Source organism: Alligator mississippiensis, chromosome 2 (assembly GCF_030867095.1).
Source record: "Alligator mississippiensis isolate rAllMis1 chromosome 2, rAllMis1, whole genome shotgun sequence".
NCBI classification, from domain to species: domain Eukaryota; kingdom Metazoa; phylum Chordata; order Crocodylia; family Alligatoridae; genus Alligator; species Alligator mississippiensis.
Window position 1 is genome coordinate 224,526,476 of NC_081825.1, and position 22,470 is coordinate 224,548,945.

Sequence of the window (22,470 nt, forward strand, 5' to 3'; positions counted from 1 at the left end):
AATGATTTTTTCCCATTTATCTTAAACTCATATACCAGATACAAGAGATTCTTTTGTATACTGAGGAAGTGTAAGAGGATCTTTGTCAGGAGGCGGTGGGGGTGGGGAGGAGTATGGCTTCCCTCTTCTTAAAACCAGAGGCCCATTTTATATTTCATCCTTCATATTCTGAATTACTGTGCAAGCTAGGTAGTTAAAGATTCTTTTCATTTCTGCTAAAATTTCTCTTACTCGAGTTTTCCTCCTATAGATTGGGTCGCTGGGGTGAGAAACATTGTTATGCAAAATAGGGCTGTGCGAAACATTGTCATTTTATTTTGATGTCCATTTCGCTGTTTTGAAGGGGCAGTGTTTCATTTTGTTGTGTTGTTTCATTTCGAAGCACTGTTCCATTTAGTTTTGTTGAAACTGTTTCACTGTTTCAACTCGTTTGACCATAGGCTATAATGGGGAATCATGAAAATGCCTAAAATGTTGTCATTTGTTGCCTGATTCAGATGCAAATTGCTGGGATGGTAGCCCCTTCTGCGGGCATGAAGCCTGCCACATTTCAAGGAGATAGGTATAGAGGTTTCTCAGAAACTGTGCCTCAAAGTCTGAAAGCAAAATGTGCCAGCAGCAGCAGCCTCCTGTCATCCAGCACAAAGATCCAGGGGCTTGCACCCCTGGGAGGGCTGTGGGGCTGTGCCAGACTCCTCCTAAGTGTGCAGGCCCTCAAATATGTGCCAGATGAGAGGAGGCTGCTGCTGCTGCTGCCTGGGATTGGTGCTGGGCGCATGTTGCACCCAGCACCACAGAAAATTGCTGCTGCCACCTGTCCCAGGCAGCAGTGGCAGCCTCCTCTCATCTGATGCACCGATCCGGGGGCTTGCACCCCTGGGAGGAGTCTGGCACAGCCTAGCAGCCCTCCTGGGGGTGCAGGTCCCCAGATCTGTGCCCCAGATGAGAGAAGGCTCAAGCTGCGGCAGTAGCAATCTTGTCCGGTGCTGGTCTCAGGTGGGAGAGGCAGTCTGAGCCTCCTCTCATCCAGGATGCAGATCTGGGGGCTCGCACTCCTGGGAGGGCTGCTGGATACCTCCCGGGGGTGTGGGCCCTCGGATCTGCACCGGATGACAGGAGGCTGCCACTGCTGCCTGAAACTGGCACTGAGCACATCCCGCACCCAGCGCTGGGGAAGATGGATACTGCCACTGGCTCCAGGCATCAACGGCAGCCTCCTGTCATCTGGGCGCAGATCCGGGGGCCCGCAACCCCGGGAGGGCTGCAGGGCTGTGCCGGACTCTTCCCGGGGTGTGGGCCCCAGGATCTGCCCTGAATAACAGGAGGCTGCCACTGCCACCTGGGACTGGCGCTGGGCATAGCCAGTGCCCAGCACTGGGCTCCATGGAGCTCAGCCCGGCAGTGGGAGGTGGAGCGCAGTCCCAGCTCTGCCTGCCTTCTGCCACCAATCTGTGCCCCAATTGGCTCCACCAGCCCCATGGAGCTCAGCCTGGCAGTGGGAGGCAGAGTGCAGCGCTGGCTCTGTCTGCCTCCCACTGCTGGGCTGAGCTCCATGGGGCTGGCAGAGCCGATTGGAGCGTGGTGCTGGCTCTGTCTGTTTCCCACTGCCAGGCTGCTCTCTGCCTCCCGCCTCCGGGCTGAGCTCTATGGGGCTGGTGGAGCCAACTGGAGCGCAGCCCAGCAGTGCGAGGCAGACAGAGCTGACGCTGCGCTCCGATCAGCTCCGCCAGCCCCACAGAGTGCAGCCTGGTGGCAGGAGGTGGACAGAGCTGGCACTGCCGTCTGATTGGCTCCACCAGCCCCATGGAGCCAGCCGATCGGAGCACAGCTTGGCAAGTGGGAGGTGAGGAGAGCCAGGGCTGAGCTCCCTGCCGGGCTGAGCTACATGGGGCTGCGGAGCAGCTCGGAGTGCAGCCCTAGCTCTCCCCTGTCTCCCACCACCAGGCTGGTTCAAAACTCAAAACGTTTTGAAACGGTTTGAGTGCCCCCATTTTGTTTTGAAGCTGTTTCGATGCATTTTGTTTCATTTCAATTTCGCTGTTTCGAGCTTGAAACATGTCGAAACAGCTTCGAAACAAAACAGTTGGTGAAATTTCACACAGCCCTGTTATGCATGGTCAGATCGGGTCACTGGGGTGAGATACATTGTTGTGCATGGTGGAGGTGTGAGTTCTTGTAAAATGAATAGGAGTCTTGCTACGTTAGGAAAAGGGGGGCTGAAAATTTACAACAAAGTGTTCTAATATTGTGTTGGTGGTTGTTTTATAGGGCATTGCTGTAAAGGCCTTAATTCTCCTGAATCCCCAAAATCCTCTAGGCGATATCTACTCACTTTCAGAGCTCCGTGACTATCTGGACTTTGCGAAAAGGTGCGTCAGCTTGAAGGGTTGAGGAGACCTAGGTTAGAGGTAGTTTTCCAAGTCAGGTGTACTAGTCAACCTGTTTGGCTCTAAATATCCTGTATACCAGAAAAAACATCTGTTATGATTCACAGAGGAAAGAGTTGAAGACTGAAGAATGGGAGGAGGTATGGCACACCATGTAGCCATTTCATCATCCCTGGGTTGGCTAAGCTGTTTTGTAAAGGGGTGTTGGTCATACCTGTTTGTCAGTCCTAGTCATCCATGAAGAGCATTAATTTACTAAATCTGTCAGGTACTTATAGGAATATGGTGAGATACACCAGCTGTTGTAGGAAATTGAGTTAGCTCCCCCTCAACTGTTTTGTACATACAAATTGGGAAGCAGAGAGAGGTGAAATTCCATCTTCCACATGAATCAGCTTCTCCCCTCTAACTTCCTATCTTTTCTAGGTGGATCATGTTATAGCTTATTCAAGTGATGATAACAATTAGTTTTAAGTTACCTAAGTCTGAATTTGAAATTACTGAAATTGACAAGATTGTGGTGAGAGAGATGAAATGAGCTGTGTAGGTCTTGCTCCAATATTATGCATACATTACATGGCCCTTAAGTTTCTGAGAACGTGCCTCTCTGCCCCTTGATTGGGCAAAATTTTGATGCCCCATTATTTGTAGAAAGCAAGTGTCCCCAGAATTTTGAATCTACCTCTGATTTTTCAGACCCAAACTTGTGGTATTGTAGTCTCATAATCTCTCTATTTTTTATTACAGGCATGAGTTGCATGTAGTAGTAGATGAGATCTACATGCTGTCAGTTTTTGATGAATCAGCCACTTTTCACAGTGTTCTAGGGATGGACAGGTAAAGCCAGCTCTACTTCCCTAGCCACCTGTCGACAAGAGTGCAACTTGCTGTCATTGCTGGGGTTTATGCCTAAGATTCAAGTTGTGACCCAGCAGGTACTGGGTCCATGTCATATGATTGCTTTGCAGGTCCTTCTAGTCTGTATGGTTTGAAGGTTGCCAGAGAAAAGCAATCTTAACTATTTTATCTGGAAATACTTTTAAATGTGTGTTTTAGTCCATTGCTTGTGACTCTTCCAAAAGGTTGAAAAGGAAGCTCATTTTTTCTGCTGAGTGTTGCCTTTTTTCTTTTCTAAACACTGGTGTCCCATCCCATTGGTTCTATAGGTATATGTAAAGGCTGGTGTTTAGCATTGCTTACTTATTATAAGAAAACTGCCATTTCCTGGGTCAGGTTACAGGTCCATCTTGCAGTATCCTGTGTCACACAGTGGCAGAAAATGAATGCTGAAAAGAAGAGTGAACAGAGTATGATCAGGGTTTTTCCCATGCTCCCCTCTCAATTGCTGCCTTCAGAGGCTGTACCCTGAACTCCTGTGTTCAATAACTACAGAAGCATCTTTCCTCCAAGAATTTGTCCAGTCCCTTTTTGAATCTGGTTTAAACCATCAGATTTCACAACAGCAGAATCACAGCATTACTCCAGAACTAGGAATTTGCTTTATTAAATACAGGATAAAAGTGAGACAGTTGTTACAAAGCTCATTTAAAAAAAAAATTCTTACAAATGTTGTTTAATAGCTTAGCTGAATATTGAACAGACATTTTTAAAAGATCTTCTTATACTCCATTTATTTTGTTTCTTTATTATGTTTTATTTGCATGGATAGTGGAAGTCAGTTACTCAGTTTTACTGTCTCATGTTAGCCCAAAGTTACTAAATTTGAGTTCACAACATTTTTGCAAGAGAATGTCTTAAATTCTGCCCCGAAAATGTCCTCATTGAAATGTTAAGACAATAATGAAGAAATTAATTTTATTTTGTCTAACATCAGGGCCCTGATTTCTACAATTGAGTGTGCAGATTTGTATATGCTTCTCTAGCAATTTTGTCCATGATCTGCAACAAAACGTAGCTATTAAGTATTGAAAAATGTCTAAAACTAGTTCCTGTAGTGGCTTTAAAAATAGTGTATTTACTTGAAAATAAGATACTTTTTTTCCCCTTCATATTCAACATGGGGAATAAACCCCCTTTTCTTGGATTTAACTACTGACCCAGGGCAGGCAGCTGCTATGAGGCTGGGGCCAGGGTGGCTCATGTTGTGGGGGGAGTCCAAGGGAGGCTGTGGTGATGGGGGAGGGGGAAGATGGCAGGGGAAGAGCAAAAGAGGGGAGCATGGGGGAAATGGTACAGTGGCAGAGGAGCTGCTGCAGCTCTGGCTGTGACCCACAGCCACTACCTTCTGGGACTAGGGTCATACCTGCTGCCACTGTTGGATAGACAGAGCCACTTCAGGGTAAGTGGCTGAGGGGAAATCACTGGGAAGTGCGTGGGGGGGCAAATGGTAGGGGAGGCAGGCATGGGGGCAGGCAGCAGGGGCAGCAAGTAGTGGAGGGGCATGGAAGGGGAGATGGGGCTTCTTTCCCTTTTGCAGCAGTGTGGGGGGAGGACTTTAAGATGACCCTCCAATCACTGTATTATATACTTGGAAAATTATAACAAATTAATCATTTTCCCTGTATAGAATCTATTTGTTGGGAGGTCATCTTGGATTTGGGCATATATGGTAGATAGCATGTGGTTTTGTGCTACTTGACCCATGTTTCCTGCTGCATTGTTGGGCCTAATGAAATGTTGCTTTATTGTTTCTGGAATGTTGCACTGCTGATCTAAAAACTTGAGCACCTGTGACTCTAACTATCGTCATGTACCCTTTTACTCGCAGATTGCCTGATCCACTGAGGACTCACGTGATGTGGGGCATAAGCAAGGTGAGTACTATGTACCAGGTAGGCTACATCTAACATAACTGTACAGTTGGCCTGGTATCTCCTGAGGCCTTGGCCCCAGACTGAAAAGAGCAAGGTGATGGTACTTGCACTCCAACATTTATTTGTAGTAATGTAATCTGTGCTTGTGCTTCTGGCAGGATTTTGCTGTCTCTGGAATTCGGTTTGGCACTTTGTACACGGAGAACCAAGATGTTGCCAATGCTGTCGCCTCATTGTGTTATTTCCATGGGGTTTGTGGGCCTGTCCAGCACAAAATTGCACAGCTGCTCAGAGACAGAGGTGAGTCAGATAGTGGTTTCACATGTGATCATCTACCATTCTTTGTTATCTCAGGACTTCAGAGGATCTGGTCCCTATGTTTCCAAGGAATCTGTAGCCTGGAACAGGTGACCTAACAGCCTGCCTTAACCCTTGGGCTGCATATAAGATGTGGCTGACAATTCTAAGGGTTTATAGCAAGCAGAGTTAAAGTAACAGGTTGGACAAGTGAGATGACTACTTGCACAGCAATGGTCACTGTTGTGCATGGTCTGTTGAGCAGAAACAAAGGGGTGTAAGTGAGTGGGAAGAGAGAAACTGAGTCAGATCTTTAGCTTTGCTCTGCTCAGCAACCCAGAATCTGGTGCCTAGGGCACCTCCCACAGGGAGGTGAAAGGGTATGATGTTCAGCATGGACACCAGCCTTTTGAAGAGTGTTTCTGCCATTCTGAAGAGGAGATAGAAGTGAGGGTGAGGAAAGAAGGAGATGGGGTGAGAAGGGCTAGAGATGTTATTGATCCCAATCCTCTTATCAGATGATAAGGGCTGAAACCATTGTGGAATTGAATTCTTGATTAGTTTGTGAAATTCCTCTGTCTTCTCCCACTTGCTAGACTGGATCAATCAAGTGTATCTGCGGGCCAATCATGCTCGCCTAAAAGCTGCCCATACCTATGTGACAGATGAACTGAAGACCCTTGGAGTTCCCTTCCTCAACCGCAATGCAGGCTTCTTTGTCTGGATTGATTTTAGAAAGGTCAGTAGTCTCAGGAAGGGAGGCTACTCTTGGGGCTGGGCCAGATGCATGCACCATGGATCATGGAGTAGAATTTGGAATTGTAACAAATGTATTAATATGTCATCCTCCTGATGAGTGGAAAGGAGATATGTAAGTTTTCTGGTAATTACCCCTCAAAGGACCCTTTTGTAGATATCCTTTCATTCTTGCTGTGACCTTATGTATCTGAAGGTGTTTCCTTCTCCTCACCCCTATCCTACCATAGCTACAGTTCCCAGGGTTTTCAGCTACTTCCCAGCCCCCACCCCCTCCCCCAGCCCCATTTCCCCAAACTCTGTGGGGATCACAGCCTGTGAGGATCACTGAGCCTTGCATGTTACCAACCTCTTGCCTGTCTGTACTGCTGCTCCCAGTACCTTAGGACAGGAACATTTGAGGAGGAGATGCTGCTTTGGCGACGCTTTCTCGATAACAAAGTCCTGCTGTCCTGTGGCAAAGCCTTTGAGTGTAGTGAGCCCGGCTGGTTCCGCATCATCTTTGCTGACAAGACGCACCGACTTCAGTTAGGTGAGTAGTGCTTCCCATCCCCTATCCTTCCCCAGCCTTTCCAGCTTTAGTCCTTCTTCCCTACCTCTTTCCCCCTTTCCAAGCTACTCTGTAACCCTGGCCTTTTCCATTTCTCTTCTCTCTCATATCTTAAGTCTATGTAGACCCAGCTGGGATTTTGAGACTCTTGCAACTTTGTCCCAATCCATGGTTGTTTCTGCCCTTTAACCACTCCAGGCATGCAACGGATTCGTAAGGTCCTGGAAGAGCGAGAATGTGAGATATTGGCTGAGGAAAAGGATCAGCCCTGCCAATCAGACCAAGAGGGTAAAGCAGATAGCACAGATGAAGTCATCTTTGTGTCCCGTCATCAGGAACCAGGCTGTGCTGGTGGCTCTAATCTTGGTGACCTCATTGGCCTCCTGCAGCAGCAGATGCGCTCATCTGACTGGTTGCAGAAGAACACAGCAGAACAGTTTGCACAAGAGAAGCCAGAGATCTATGACGTTTTCAGTAAACTGGTGGGGAAGTAGTAGTGGCCTCTGTTCCTCCATGTGGCACGTCTGAGCAGGGATTGATGCTGGGCCCTAATTGCTTGGCAGTGACTTGAAACAAAGGAGCTCTCTTCTGTATAGCAAGGAAATTGCTCTTTAAAGCTCTTTCCCTTGCCCTCCTCTCTGAAATCACTACTTCATACTGTATAGGTTCTTCCCTTGGGTTTGAGTAAGGGTTTTGGGACTCTCTTCTACTGCTGAACCCTGTCCTGGACATCAGTGTATTTTATATGACATTTCTAATGAATAAGCTTTTGATTCTCTTATAACAGTCTTTGGTGTCACTTTTTTATATTGCGGCTTATTTTCTCTCACCCTTTCTAAAGAGACAGAATCTTGAGCTATTTAATCTGTTATATGTTCCCTGGCCCCTGAAAGATGTTCATAGATAACTAATTTTTTCAGCTCCAAGAGATGAATGGCTCTTGAGGAAAGCACTTAAATGACATGCGTTGGTAGTTAAAATCAAGTGCCTGCCATGAAATGTGAGATTCCCCCTCATGGGGCTTAAATGTCTATTTTTCTGAGACATGACTCCTGTAAGGTTCTGCTGACTCTTCAGCTGAGGGATAGATAACTGAGTACATATATAAATCATTTAATGTGTGGTGTGTGAGCTAGAAAGAGAGACACCAAAGGAGAAGGCTGAATGAAGTCTTCCCCTTCAGAGTCGCAGGCTTTTCTTCAGCCATGTTCTGTTTGGTACCTTGTGTAAAATGAGCTTCAGTTATCTCAGTCCAGTTCCTGGTGTTATATCAAAAACCACCAATACAACTAGTTCTGATAGTTTTTTAACACACAATGCCAACAACGAGAGTTACGGATAGAATGGTTCATTGAGTATACATGCTCAAATTGCAACAAAAACTGAGGCATGGCCTGATGCTGCTCAGGCTATATGCTTTTTGGATAAATATAAATCTTCAGGGATATCAAGCTTGTGCCTTTTACCATATTCAGAGCAGTTAAAGAAGGGTTTTTTTTAAAGTTCTGACAAGCCAGTTATTCTGTGTAATGGCAGTACTCTGTAATTCAGTTGGTAAACTAGCATAAAGCATTTTCTGCTGCACTTAATTTCCTTTGAGACAAGGAAAAAATATTTCCCTTTACATCAGAATTAATGCAGGCTAAGAGCAAACTGGGTTCAGGCATCAAAGTGAATGTTAGTTTTGATTGTAGCCTATGAAGGAGGTCTTTGGTCTTTATTACTTGCCCATATGCACTTCTAATAATAATCAAGCTTGTACCAGCATGGTATTGCTTACTAGGGTCTGATGAAGGAATGAGTCAAGGGAAAGGCAACATTCTACATTATTCTGACTAAATTCTATGTTATTAGCACACAATATTTTCTTTTCACAAAACAAAGAGCGAGCTTCTACAGTAGAACATGCCATCGTGCTCTAGTCATTAATAGCCCAATGTCTAGTTGGAAAGAGGTATCATGCAGACTCCCCCAAGAGTCTGTCATGGATCCAGTATTGTTTAACATCTTCATTAATGATTTGGATGATGGCTTTTAGTGTGTGCTTAGCATATTTGTGGATTACACCAAGTTAGGTAGAGTTGCAGACGCTCTGGAAGATAGGGCTAGGATTCATAGTGACCTGGCTAGACTGGAAAAATAGTCCATAATCAGATTCAACAGGAACAAGTCCTGAACTTGGGATGGGATAATTGCATGCGCAGACTGGGGAATGACTGGGTAGGCTACATTACTACAGAGAAGGACCTGGGGGGTTATAGTAGACCATAAGCTGACTATAAGTCAACAGTGTGTTTTTGTTGCAAAAAACAAAAATGCCAACAGCATACTTGGGTGTCACTTGTAAATCATGAGAAATGATTCTTCTATTCTGTTTAGCACTGATGAGTCCTCACCTGGAGTACTGTTTCCAGTTTTGGGCCTTGCGCTTCAAGAAGGGTGTAGACGTATTTAGAAAGAGTCTACCTGTGAACAATAGAAATGATTAGAAGCCTAGGAAGCATGACTTATGAGGAACAGCTGAAGAACCTTAGATGTATTTAGTCTGGAGAAGAGAAGATTGGGGGGAAATTTGATAACAGTTTGCAAATACCTGATCGGTGATTATAGAGAGGATAGAGATGGGCTTTTCTCCGTGGCTACAGAGGATGGGACTAGGAGCAATGGCTTCAATCTGCAGCAGAGGAAATTTAGGTTGGCAATTACGAAGAACTTTCTGTGTGAAGGGGGTCAAGCACTGGAACAGGGTACCTGGAGAAGTTGTGGGATCTCCATCCCTCGAAATTTTCAGAGTAGTTTGAACAAACACTTGGCTTGGATGGTTTAGTTGAGATGATCCTTCCTTGAGTAGATGGGTGGGCTAGATGACCTCGTGAGGTCCCTTCCAGCCCTACTTTCCTATGATCAACCTTTAAGTGGACGAGTTGCATTTAGATGCCTAAAGGGAGAGTTGGATGATGCAAAGGCCCAAATCCAGCTTTAAGTCCTTTTCAGTTTTAAATACCATCTGACAATATCTTAGGTGGTTGGAATCATAGCTTGATTGTTCTCAGAAACAGAGAATGTAGCTATGGAAGCTGATGCTAGAAGAGGTTTGGCAGTATGAATTCCCATTGGGACTGATTGGACAAAAGTCTCTCTGAACATAAGAGATGCCACTGAAATGCTTGATGCTTATTGAGGACCCCCTGAAAATGGCTTATACTGGTTGGCTGAAAAGAAATGGCAATGAAGAACATTCCAGGGAAATTTGCATGAGAATAAAAATAACTGATTTGATGGTATAATACCTTGACAGAAAGAGATGCACTCATTAGCTTCTGTAGGCTGAGCTTTGCATACAATGGAGGTTTCTTCATTCCTTTGCACCTCTCACTTCAAGGCTTTCTATGTCTTCATTCCATCTTCCACCTGCTACGGGGTCTCTGTGTCTCCTGTGCTAGATGCCTCAATTTCCCTCCTTGTGAAAGGTCAGTGTTCCCTTTGGTTCCACCTTCCCCCAAGCCATAGGCTCTATATGCATTCTCAAGGTCTTCATTCCCCACCCTTAACCTGTAGGCTAGAGACTTTGGGTGCCTCTTGTGTCCCCCTCCACCTTTTATTTTTTTTAACTAGGGGTGGGTCATTTAGGATCTCATGTGCAGAGATGAGATGGCACAGGATTGTTATGCTGGAAGGTATTAATAGATGTGATCAAGCAGTTCTTTATAGAGAATTAGAATTTTGACTGAAGCTGCTGAGTCCACTAAACAGATTGACTTTTATTAGTAGATGTTTAGGATTGTGAATCCAAAAAGGTGACAAAGCCAGTAGGGAAATACAAATCGCCCAAGCGAGGGACTAACATTAGAGGGATGGGGATGAGGAGGGGAACGCTAGGTTACAGAAAATACAATGTTAGCTCTTGTAGAAAATACAAGGCTCTTTTGCCTCCAAATCCAGAGGCTTCTTCCTGCTGATCCCAGAATATTACCTGGAATTGATCTGAAGCAGAGTTTAAAAGTTGCCACATCACATCTAAACAGAGAAATGCCATGAATTTTAATGTAGTATCTCACTTTGCTTGCCCAACAAAGACCTGTTTCCTTCCTTTTCTCCTTGGCTTATGCCAGTCTTCATATACAAAGATATCATATGTTGATGGTAAAATCTGTTTAAGCTGAAAGAGGAGAATCCTACACAATGTCTTTCATGGGGAAAAAAAACAGGATCCCAGAAACAACTTCAAGATGACAGTTTCAAGATCTGTTGCATTGCAAAGCTGTGCTTTTCTGACACACTTTCTTGGAGGCATTAAAGGTCTTTCTACTGAACTTTTTATATCCCATGCTTCAGCTCTACCCTTCCAGGTTCCTAAATGACTGTGTGTTGGTAGGTCTACTGAGGAAAGTGGTTTGTGAATCTTTAAGTTAACAATCTAGGTAAGTCAGAAGAATGTAATTAGTTTGGAGTAGGACTGCACAGAACGTTGTACCTGTACATTTCTAATAGACCATGCTTGCTGATGTCACTGTGGGGATTAATCTCTAACAATGACTTTCTTAGCAGAATTGAGATGCCTTGTAAGCAAAATCTCTGTGGAAGAGGAACTGTCAGATTCAGAACAAAGACTTTGAGAATTTCACTATCTTTACTGAGTTCTGTTTTCTCAACCTTTTTATTAAGATCTTGCTCCCTTTGCTCTCAAGAATGCCCAAAGTAGTTGCCATGCTTAGAATATATTTTTGTAAATAACTTGGTCCGACATATACCTTAAAACACTATCTTTTAATCTTTTTCTCCCGATTTTTTTTTGTTATATTTTGTATTGTGAAATAACTAGCACATGAAGTAGCAATTCTTTAAAAAACTGATCTTCAAGTAATGTCAGATTGCGTCTAGTTCCCTGCGGGTGCTTCTACACATGCAGTTAACACAAATGAATAAACTCTGGCATACTTCACACCAGAGTTTATTGCTCCTAGGCACCACATTTACACATGTGCCTGAGATTGCAGCACACTGAGCTGGGTCAAAGCAGCCGTGGCTGGCGGAGGGCCCAGGGGGTCAGCCCTGCCAGCCTGGGGCTACTTTGACCTGGTCAACATGCTGCAAAGGAGCTGGCTGGGTCACAAGGGTGCTCCAGTATGGGGCTAATCAGCGGGCAGCCCCTGCACTGAAAGCACCCTCATGCCCCAGCTAGCCCCATCAGCATCTACATGTGTGCTGTGGCATGCAAAATAATGCTGCCTCAGGATAGTACTTATATTTACAAATACTAACCTACGGGGGCGTTTATTAGTTTACTGCAGCCTAATAGGGCCACACATGTAGTCACAGAGACTTTATTGTGGAGCTAATTAGGCAACTGCAATAAATGTCTCATGTAGATTCGCCCTGTAACTGGAGAACAGCAAATGTAGTGCCTAGTTTTAAAAACAGGGAAAAATGAGCTAGGTAATTACAGACATTAGTTTGACTTCAGCATGTTCAAGGTTTTAGAGCATATATTGAAGGAAAGAATAATTAAGGACATGAAGGCAAACAGAACAGGACAAATTGTAAAATAGATTTATCAAGGAAGATCATATTGAAGTATTTCTAATGTCTTGTAACAAGTTCTTAAAGAAGGACATTGAAGTGGACCTAATCTATCTAGATTTAAGCAAACCTTGAAAATGTGCCACGTGGGAAACTTAGTAAAAAAGGAGAGGATGGGTATTGATCACAGAGGTGACTAAGGGATTGGCTAAATGGAAACTATAATGAGTTTTGTTGAATGCAGTTATCAGACTGAAGAGCACTTCTATGTAGTGGTCCTTAGAGGTCAGTCCGTTGCCCCATGTTTTAACCTTTTCATTAGTGAGCTTGGTACAGGAACTAGATGTGTGGTTTAGAAATCTGCAGATGACACAAAACTGTGGCATATTGTCAGTGTGGAGAAAGCTGGATTATTATAATAAAAGGGTGAGATAACTTTGTGAAATATTAAAAGTGGTGTAACCTGCGAAGTCATGCACTTAGGAACTAATAAGGCTTTGGCTTAAAGATAAAAGATGCACTAGAGACAACCAAGAAAGACCTGAATGTATTGGTTCATCCTAAAATCAACATGATCTGTCAATATTAGGCTGCTGTCAAAAAAGGTGATATGATTCTATAGCGTATTAAGCTGGCTGTATTCAGTAGAGGCAGATAGTGGTACTAGTACCACTGTATAAGGTCTTGGGAAGACCCTATTTGGAATTCTAGTGATTATTTATGGTAAAGAGTAATTTAAATTGGAGAAGGTACAAAGCAGGGCCACTAAGATGTGTAAAGGAATGGAGAATCTTTGATGAGATGAGATTGGCTTGATTAGCTTAGCCAAAAAAAGGGATTGAAAGGAAATATGGTTCCCTTCTATAAATGCATGGTTGGGGTGACAGTTGTGGAGAAAGGGAACTTTTTTGGCTAAAGAACATTTCTGGCATAAGAACATATGGCTGCAAACTAGTTAGATTGGAAATTAGGAGATTTCTAACTGGTAGAGAAGCGATGTTCCAGGATGGTCCTTCAAGCAAAGTAGTAGAGGCCAAGAACCTGAAATGTTTCAAACTGGAGCTTGAAGTTTATGAACCTCTTTCGTATGGCTAAGGCAAGCAACGGTAGAGAATGTGCAGGTTAATTAAAGTTGTATGTTGAGGTTTGATAGCCAGTTGATGATATCTGGGCCAGCTAAGTGGATTGCATCAATCCCTCCATGATATGCAAGTTCAGGGCAGGAGTTTGCAATGTGGCTCATTGACTGCACTTCACTGCAAGTGCATACGCAGTTTGGTGAATGATTCTGTGATAGGATTGTGGTGATTTTGGCTCTATGCATGCATGTGATATAGGGATTGCAAATATTTGAATTCCCTATATTATGGTTGAGTGGTAACTCTTTGTAGGAGGAATCTGGTAATTCCTTGCTTCAGGGCTATATTTGATTATCTGTAGGATCCAGGAAGACATTTTTGACTGGGGTGTATTGGTCTCCTACTGGTGCTTAGAATCCTCCCACGTACCTAGGGAGGGGGTCTTTCTCTTTCACTCAGAGTCAAACCAGTCACCCAGATTTGGAATCAGGAAGTTTTTTTCTTTTGCATCATATCAGCAAGGACTTGGGAGTTCAGGGGGAGTTGCCTTCATCTGTAGCATGGAGCATCACTGTCTTGCCTGCTTTTTATCTGTAGTGCATTGTAGGGTGCTTTTGGTTTTTTGTTTTCATGACAAGTTTTATGGTTGTGTGCAAGGACATGGTATGGTTGATTTTTGGGCTTTTGTTTGCTTTCAGAGCACTGGACTCAATTGCCTTAGAGTTCAATGTGTATTACATATATTCCACAAAGCTCAGATCTGCGACCTGAATAACAATTGTTACCAATTTCCATTGATTTTTTTTATTCTTTCAAGAATAAGATTCTAAACACCAGTGCCCTGGCCAAATTCCAGCTGAGTTCATTATAATTGCTCTCTTACAATTTGTTCAGCAGCTTGTTAGACAAGGGTCAGGCATGGGCATTCTGCTTTTACCAGCATAAGTGAGCAGAAACCAATCTATACCTGTAACAGAACAGAAGGTTGGCATGCAAAACTGGTCTATACCTGTGACAGAACAGAAGTTTGACACATGTAGACTGGTTTAAAAATGGTGGAACCCAGTCACTGCCAAAGAGCAAATGTGTGTTCTGTTCACTCCCTATCTAAACTATGCCATTTACAGAAAACTATGTAACTTAGATTGATTCCCCCTCAAGACTTTTTGAATGTCTGGACCTAGCCAAGGTGTTTCCCCTCTCCCTTCACCAACTGGTGTATGTAATCAGTGGGGCAGAATGTTGCTTACATTCCACCAGAGAGATGGCTACATTCAGAGATCAAGGGTGTAGGGAGGAGAGTAAAAATTCCTGCTCGGATGAGCTATATGAATGGCAATTCATGCATTTGTTCATTTGAACAGGTGCAAATTGGGCAACTGCACACACATGTGCATTATTATGCAAACACTTTTGTAGAGAGCTTTTTTGGTCACTTCGAAGTGATTCAGATCATGTTATGATGAATATCACAGGTACTATAAACTGCAGACATAAGTAAAAAAGCATGTTATAATTGGAAAGAATAACAGGTATACTTGCATTGCAATAAGTAGCATTTAATTTGTTGCAGATTATTTAAAACGTTAGCAATTGACCAATGCCTAGCTCCCAGATTATCTGCAGCCAACAAAAGTACTTTCACCTCTGATAGTTTAAAAATAATCTACTTTTTGTCCTTAGCTTGCCAGGGACAGTTATTTTTAGTAAGAACCCAGTCAACCTTATCAAAATTAAGCATCAAAAATAGTCTGGAAAAACACTGTGAGGAAATGCTATTTTTAGCTGCTCTGTCTAGTCCCTTCCCTTACTCACCAAATTCTGACTGCATAGCACATGCTACAAATGTTTAGTTATTCTAGGCAGATCCTTGTCGTGACCATTTTTTTTCCCTGAACACCTGAAAGCACAAAGTACTCAATTGATTACAGATTACCATAATACTCCTGCAACTGTGACAGCTGTCCTTCATCCAAGTGCTTTGATGTGGGGGGAGAACACAGTGTGACAAAGAGTCTGTATCAGTGTTTATATTACATTGTTGTATATATTTTATATATATTATTTTGAAGGTGAAAGCTTGCCTGCATGAGCTGTCTAGAATCTCGTGTCTTTTAACAAGTACTGTCAGCAACTGAGCTCTGAAGCTCAATAATTTTCTTCTCTCCCCTCACCTGGACACTGACTGGGGCCATAGGGATATAATCATCCAAAAATATAGACAGTGGTGACTTCTCACGGTCAATTACTTACCAGCGGAAGTGGAGACATGTGATATATTTGTTCAGGAGCAAAGTACCATGCATTTGGTTACTGGGGAGAGTTACACTGATTGTGAAAGGGAATGGGTTCATTACAAGCATAGCTGACACATATGACACCATTATTTTGTTGCAATATAGAAACTGAAACAGAGGGTCAGACCAATTATCTAGACTATCAGTGATGATATCCTGCCTTGTAAACCAGAATAAAGCTATTTTTGACTAGTTGAGTATTCTATCTCTGATAGTGGCCAATGTCAGATGCTTCAAAGGGAAACAAATCCCACATTCAAAACAAGGTTTTATGTCATAGGGCTGGAAGGAAGTGGAAAGGATGGCTGCAGGATGATAGTGCAAATCATCTTCATCTTAGAATAGACTGTCACCCAACTGCACCTACCAGGCAATATCTCAGAATGACACATAATAAGTGTACCATGTATGTGGATCTCCACATGATGTATATCACAAGGCATGCTGAAATGACTAGAGAACCATAAGCAGGCTTAATGGTGCTTGTTTTCCTTCCTGAATAATCAGTGATTTCAACTAAATCTGTTCACCCATAACAGGAAAGGAGAGGTGTGTACAGAAAAAGGTGAATGCGCACTATGATGCTAAAGATCTGTGGACTGAAGTCTCTAATGCATGAATTCAAAGCAACCACCCCCCAGGTCCAAGAGGAGAGATAAGAGAGGTAAAACTCCAGTCTCCCACATACGTTTTATAAAAACTGGATGCCTGTCAGCCAAATGTTGATGACTGTTTGGCAACCCAGAGTCTAAAAATAAAATGCTGCAGACCTGTCTGGTTCAGCTGTGTCACTAGAATACAAACACACTCCCCTGCTGTTTCAAGGAAATCTCCACTGAAAGAGACAGTTACATGCTCCTTGTCATTTCTAAATAGATGAGACAAAGCCTCTTGCATTTATTTAATTGAACGACTGACAATTTGCAAAGCTCTTTCTCCTGCTTTAAAACGTACCAAATTTTCCTACTAGACTGTAGCTATCATTAAGCTTCCTTAAATATTTCAGCTACAATTGATTTGATGCACTTGCTTCTCCCTAGAAGAGCAGAGACAGAGAATGTCCTCTGGGCATTGTGTGGGCTGGAGCATGCCTGCTCAGCAGCCCTAAGCCTCCCACCTCTGTTGGCTGCACATGGACTAGCCAGTGTCTGTGTCACATGACCCAGTGCTCCCCTTTAGGGCTCAGTCATATCTAGTCACTGTTCACACAGACGAGTCCTTGTGCTCACCCAGATCAGCACATTCATGCCAGCAGTCTTAGCCCATGAATGGTGCCCCTTCCCATTCATAAAAGTGGCAATGGTCTATTCAGAAAGTCTACCATTTGCTTTCAATTATTAATGCAACTGAGCCCAAAGGAAATGCCTGCTTCTGATTAATGGGAAAGAAAAATAGCAAGTGGACACAGAAGGTTTAAAAATAAAAGCATGTTGTGCCTCAACAAAATTTTAAAACCTGAGTTAGTGACTGGGAAAAATCCAGACGTACAAGCTCCTGAGAACTGTGCTTTCAGATTGCCTGCTTTCACTGTCTCAAACTGGCAAACAGCAGTAGAAAGGGGAAAGAAGGGTGTGGGGTGGGGAGAAAACACATATTATGTCACCTCTTTGGTGATGGGCAAAGAACAGAGATGGCTGTAGACAGAACATTTCTCCAATGCTTTTTTCACATCAAAGCATGCAAAGGCTGTGTGCACGTGAGAAGCAGGCTTTGCAGAAAGCAGCTCTGCTGTTGCAGGGCAGAGCTGAGGTGAAAGGAGGTAAATCCTTTGCCATAAGTCATCACGCTTCCTGTGCAAGAGAGAGAATCCCTGCTGAACAGGGTCAAACACTGGAACTTTTTTTTCTCCTTTGAAGGCATAAGCAACAAACACTGCAGCAGTCCTGAAATAGCATGTGAAGTCAGAGTGAATGAAAACAGATACAATAAATGCAGGGTAGAGGATAAAAATACTTTTGGGGGCAGGAGACTGAGGCTGTTAGATACCAAAGTCATAAAGTCGTTTTAAACACTTGGGAAACTTAGAGAGGACCAAATCCTTTCTCCTTCCCACACCATCCTGTCTGCTTTGCCTAGCATCATAGAGCAGGTGGAATGTCAGCTTAATCAGCAAGCGGGCACTAGTTCTGGCATGGAGGAAGTGCCCACATGGGGCAGAGCTGGTAAAAGGTCATGTCAGGGGACAAGGGTGTGGCAAGTGAGGCTGCTTTTGAGATCCCTGGCTGACAAAAATGCCCTTCAAGAACTGTTATCAGACAAGAAAACTTAGAGCCTCTAATTGTCTTTAAGGCCGGAAGCTGTTCTTATCTGCCTGTACATTCATGGATGGTGGGAAAGTGATTTTTGTTCTTGTCGCAGCCACTCTAGATTAAGCTCGGCTGCTTTGCAAGACCAGCTCAGAGCGATAAAGTACATTGCTGCAGTATGTGAGGGTTCTGCATCATTAATGAGTAAGTCTGGTGTTTCATTTTCCCAACCCACAACAGGCAGATGCAGCCCAATTACATTTTAATGCCTTGTGACTGGCTCTAACCAGGGTTTTTCTCCAAAGAGAGATTTCTTGAACATGTGGACTCCTCCTTAGTACTTTTTAGCATGACCCTGTAGATATGGCCTTGGTAGAAAATCAACTGCCAGGATCAGGAGTCAGTTCGCATTGCAATCAGTGCTCTTGGGTATTTTGGGGAAGGGTTCTTTTACCTTCCACTGCAGTGCTGTGATCCAGCAGGTTGGGAAGCAGCATTACCTAAGAAAACACCTAATGTTAGTAGGAAATTCCCAGCTTGGCTTGGTCTACCTGTGACTGTGAAAACCAACCAGCCCAGCAACTAAAAAATTAACAAACACTAGCAAATGGTAAATAAATGGTGAGGGAAACTAAATCTGATCCATTCATTTTTGAAGGAGTGTTTCTGGCACCACTCTGCTGCAGTGGATTTAAAGCAGGGGTTAGGGCAAAGAACATCTGTAGATGGGCAGAGCAAACAAATGCATACGCATCTGCCGTCATCTTTAATCAGAGATGACACAAGACCAAGTTCATGGCATTGACACCCACTCACTTCAGCTGAGATGTCCCACTTAAGTCATGGCTGATTTCACTGTTGATCTCTGCACTTTTGAAAAACACCTCAATTTTTTTTTTAATGGGTATTTTCTATTTTGACCATTGCTGCCTCCACATTTATTAACAGTCCCTGTATTCACAATCCTTTCCCTCATCAGGCCTCTACATGTACACATTTGATTTTATATATATATGTTTTAAAAGAGTGTTTTTAATTTTTAACTGCACTTTAATTGGGCTTTAACTTTTCTGTGTTACCCCAAAACAAAGTTTTCAGAAGGCATGTCCAATCTAGGTTCTCCTGTGGCACCTATTACTGTTACATCTCAGTGCCTTTAAATCAGTGGTTCTCAACCATTTTTGTACCAGGACCCATTTCTAAACATCGGTGGCCAACCCCACCCCAGTGCCCCTCACTCCTGACCCACTGCCTCCTGCCTCCAGGCCCCAGTCTCCCCAGTGTGGGGGGCATGAGGGGCCCCAAGCAGCCCGTTGCAGGCTGGAACTCTGATAGCCCGCAAAGAAAAAAAACACAGTTTCCCCTGTTTTTCTCTTCCTTTAAAGAAGAATCTGTTTTTAAAGTTTTTTGATCCATTTTTTAAGTTTGTTCATGACCCTCTCATATATTCTTGTGACCCACAGGTTGAGAAACATTGCTTTAAATGACAGATGGATACTATGGTAACACTTCTTTCATTTAGTCATTCCAATCTAGGCAGTTTTAGTCACATCCATCACTCTGGGTTCTGAGCACCAACGCAGGCACGTTAAACAGAGTGACAATTTTTAAGCACTGGCGGCAGTATGTCTGACTGAGAGCTCAGGTAGGGAGCCCACTGCCCGTGTTCAGTCCCCCATTCAGTGGGAGTTCGTGTGGCTTTGCTATTTTCTTAGCCTCCTTTCCCCCTTTGAAGTTTCAGTCTTGAGTTAACAAAGAATTTCATGTAATTCCTTTTGCTCCAGGACAGCCCTCTTCACTCTTGTCTTATGCCAGGCTACTCCAAACATGCAAAGCTTCCAACCTAAAAGAAAAACAAACAGTCTGCTTATAAGCACTGCATATTTGCAAACCCCACAGCCCTTCCCACTCCCCAGCCACTGACTTCTTGCTGCTTCACGATGACATTTCCTCTTACAGGGTAGGTGGTATAGTTGCAAATGGGTGCTGCTTCGACTGATTGTATTCATGGATACAGGGAAGACAGCTTCTTTGAACTCTGTTTATGTGTAGGAAGCAGCAGAGGCTGCAGCAAAGGCTAGCAACCTGTGCTTGGGAGAGGGAGAGTAGAGTATGATGATCAGTCAGGTGCAAAAATTATCCCCAGCCTTCACAAAGGCAATGATGACAAAGATCTGCTTGGCTTCTTTGACTGCAGGAGGGAAAAGGGGAGGGGGTGGGAAATTTCAAACCTGGGGTAGCAAGGGAGGGCACCAGGGCAGATGCACAGATAAAGGGGGGGAGAGAGTGTCGAAAAGGAGGTGGCTGAATCAACTTCAGTTAATAGTACATGGTGAGGTCACACTAACAATCCAGCAGAAACAACCCAGTGCATAATGTGGTCCTCTTCAGTTAGTAAATAGAAAGGGCCAACAGCTTCCCACTCCTTACAGCTCTTTCTCCAGATTTGGCTGGATATTCAACCTAGGGACTTTGATATTGGAGAGAAGGGTGATATGATATGATATGATGTCACAAAGTGAAGGTTACTGCTGCAGGGCACATAGGACAGCAGTGCTTGCAAGTTCTTTATTCAACTCTGGAAAGGCCATGTTGCCAGCTGTTTGTCAGCCTGCTTCTAAGGCAGGAAGATTTCAAGTTTGCAGGAGCTGAAAGGCAGCGGGGATGCTGTTATAAAAAGAAATTGAGGAGATCCTTCCTGCTCCATCAGCTTCCTTCATTGAACAAGGAATAAGGACACTGAAGGACAGCTAAGTGCAAATGTATGATAGAAACAGGGAGGCAGCACCCGGGGAAATGTAATACACATTACACATTCAATAAAACAAAAATTCCTGAAATCCCCTTTCAAGCCTAATTGCAGGGTGGAGTCACACTGGGGAGGGGGTAGTTTGTGTGGAACGCACCTGACCAGATGCTGCCAATGCTGTGTATGTTTTGTGCAGAGGGCTTCAGTACCTGGACCTGCTAGCTTGGCACATTAAACAGAAAAAAGCCTCTTCATATTAAGGAAACCTCCCTTGCATGGTATTTTTTTCCCTTGACGATTTGAGCACTTTAGTGCGTAAATGGAAGAGACTGAGGAGACATGGGGGAATCTCCAATACTTTGAGCTTCAGCACTGGTTAGTTCCTTTGCTTTCTTGCTCTCTCAGTCTGTGGCAGATCAATGAGGAAATGACTGGGATCCAAATACAAATAAAGGAAAGAATCCCCTTTATAAAAGACAGTAGTGTTCCTAGTTGTTGCTTCTGCATTGCAAGAGAGGGGGAAGAATCCCGTGGGAAAAGAATATCGGCAACCTGTGGCTATATATTAGTGATGATTAAATGAAACACCACAGATATATACATATTTATACACACGCACACACACACACACACACACACACACACACACACATATGTGTGGTGTTTCATTTAATCACCACTAATATATAGATATATATATATAATGAGATATAGATATATATATATATTTGTGGTGTTTAGTTGTAATCACCCGGGTCCGGCTGGACAGAGCCAGCTGCCCCCCACCCCCCGCAGCGCCGCTGGAGCCAGGCTGCAGTGAGCGCCTGTGGCCACTGGGGGAGCTCTCCACGCGGACGCGCTCGGAGCCGGGCTCGGCTGCAGCGAGGCCTCCCATGCGCTGGGGGTCGCTGCGTCGCCGGGCGGCTGGCCGGCCGAGCGGCGCGGGGCGCATGCGCGCGGGGGCGCTGCCAGGCCGGGGCGCCCGTCCGCCGAGGGCTGCTGGCGGGGGTACGCGGTTCGGAGCGGCCGGGGGCTGCGCTGCTGCGGGCGGGGTGAGCCGGGCTCCAGTCCCCGCGCGACGCGGCGCGGCGCGAACGTGTGTCCGCTCGGCGGTGGGTCGCGCTAGCGCGCGTCCTGCCCTCGTTCGCGCGTCGGTGCCCGGGGTGGGGCAGAGCGTGCCTGGCCGCCGTGCCCCTGGGGCGGGTGGAGCGGCCGGCGGGTCTCAGCCGCCCTCGGTTTGTGGATCAGTGGGGACTCCGAGGCGAGGGGCAGACGTTGCATTTGCCCCCGGGCACAGCTGCCCCGGGCTTGGTGCGGGCACATGTCACCCTCCCAACAGGTTTTCCGGTCCGCACTCTCGGGAGAGGATTGATTTAATCTTCTTTTTGTCGTGGAGCAGCCCAGGGACGAGGAGGCTGCACCCGGTGGCACTGGGGAGAGCGGCGTCTCCCAGGAGAAACCGAATGACTTGTCTGGCTGCTTCCCTCCCATTGACTCAGTGATGCTGTCCCGAGATAAACTGTTAGCGCTTCTCATCCTTTTTAAAGGATGTATCCCCCCAGGATGACGTGTGACAGAGCAATTGCACTTTCTCCTGGGAAAAAATGGTTCATGCCAGGACAGCTGTGTGGCACCTGTTGTTAGTCACAGAGGCAGCATCCAGATGAGCGCGGCTGCATGGTATGTGGCGCCGCAAATTGGTCCAAAAGAGGGTGTTGCACCCAAGGAGGGTTTGCAGCGCCACGCACCACACATGCAGGCATCCCTGCACTACTACCGTGGGGGGGGGGGGTGCATCTTTTGACCCTGGGAGAT

The 22,470-nt window shown here is 44.8% G+C and overlaps 2 protein-coding genes across 6 annotated transcripts in view; both read left to right on the forward strand.

Annotated features, from left to right (window-relative positions):
* ACCS (1-aminocyclopropane-1-carboxylate synthase homolog (inactive)) overlaps positions 1-7,548 on the forward strand; it is a 97,588-nt gene extending 90,040 nt beyond the window's left edge. For all 3 annotated transcript variants that reach the window (XM_059722768.1, XM_059722767.1, XM_006274086.4), the window contains 7 exons: positions 2,269-2,369; positions 3,135-3,224; positions 5,116-5,161; positions 5,320-5,461; positions 6,055-6,197; positions 6,593-6,746; positions 6,963-7,548. In XM_059722768.1, coding sequence (XP_059578751.1) covers positions 2,269-2,369; positions 3,135-3,224; positions 5,116-5,161; positions 5,320-5,461; positions 6,055-6,197; positions 6,593-6,746; positions 6,963-7,258 — 972 coding nt within the window. In that variant the 3' untranslated portion in view covers positions 7,259-7,548. The remainder of the gene's footprint in view (positions 1-2,268; positions 2,370-3,134; positions 3,225-5,115; positions 5,162-5,319; positions 5,462-6,054; positions 6,198-6,592; positions 6,747-6,962) is intronic.
* A 14,053-nt stretch (positions 7,549-21,601) lies between these two features.
* EXT2 (exostosin glycosyltransferase 2) overlaps positions 21,602-22,470 on the forward strand; it is a 106,725-nt gene continuing 105,856 nt past the window's right edge. The window contains exon 1 of one of the 3 annotated variants that reach the window (XM_006274085.4): positions 21,602-21,707. The gene's annotated coding sequence lies outside the window, so the exon portion shown is untranslated. Of the gene's footprint in view, positions 21,708-21,749; positions 21,768-22,470 lie in introns of those variants that run through there. The other 2 variants (XM_019476897.2, XM_059722769.1) reach the window with 2 other exon arrangements.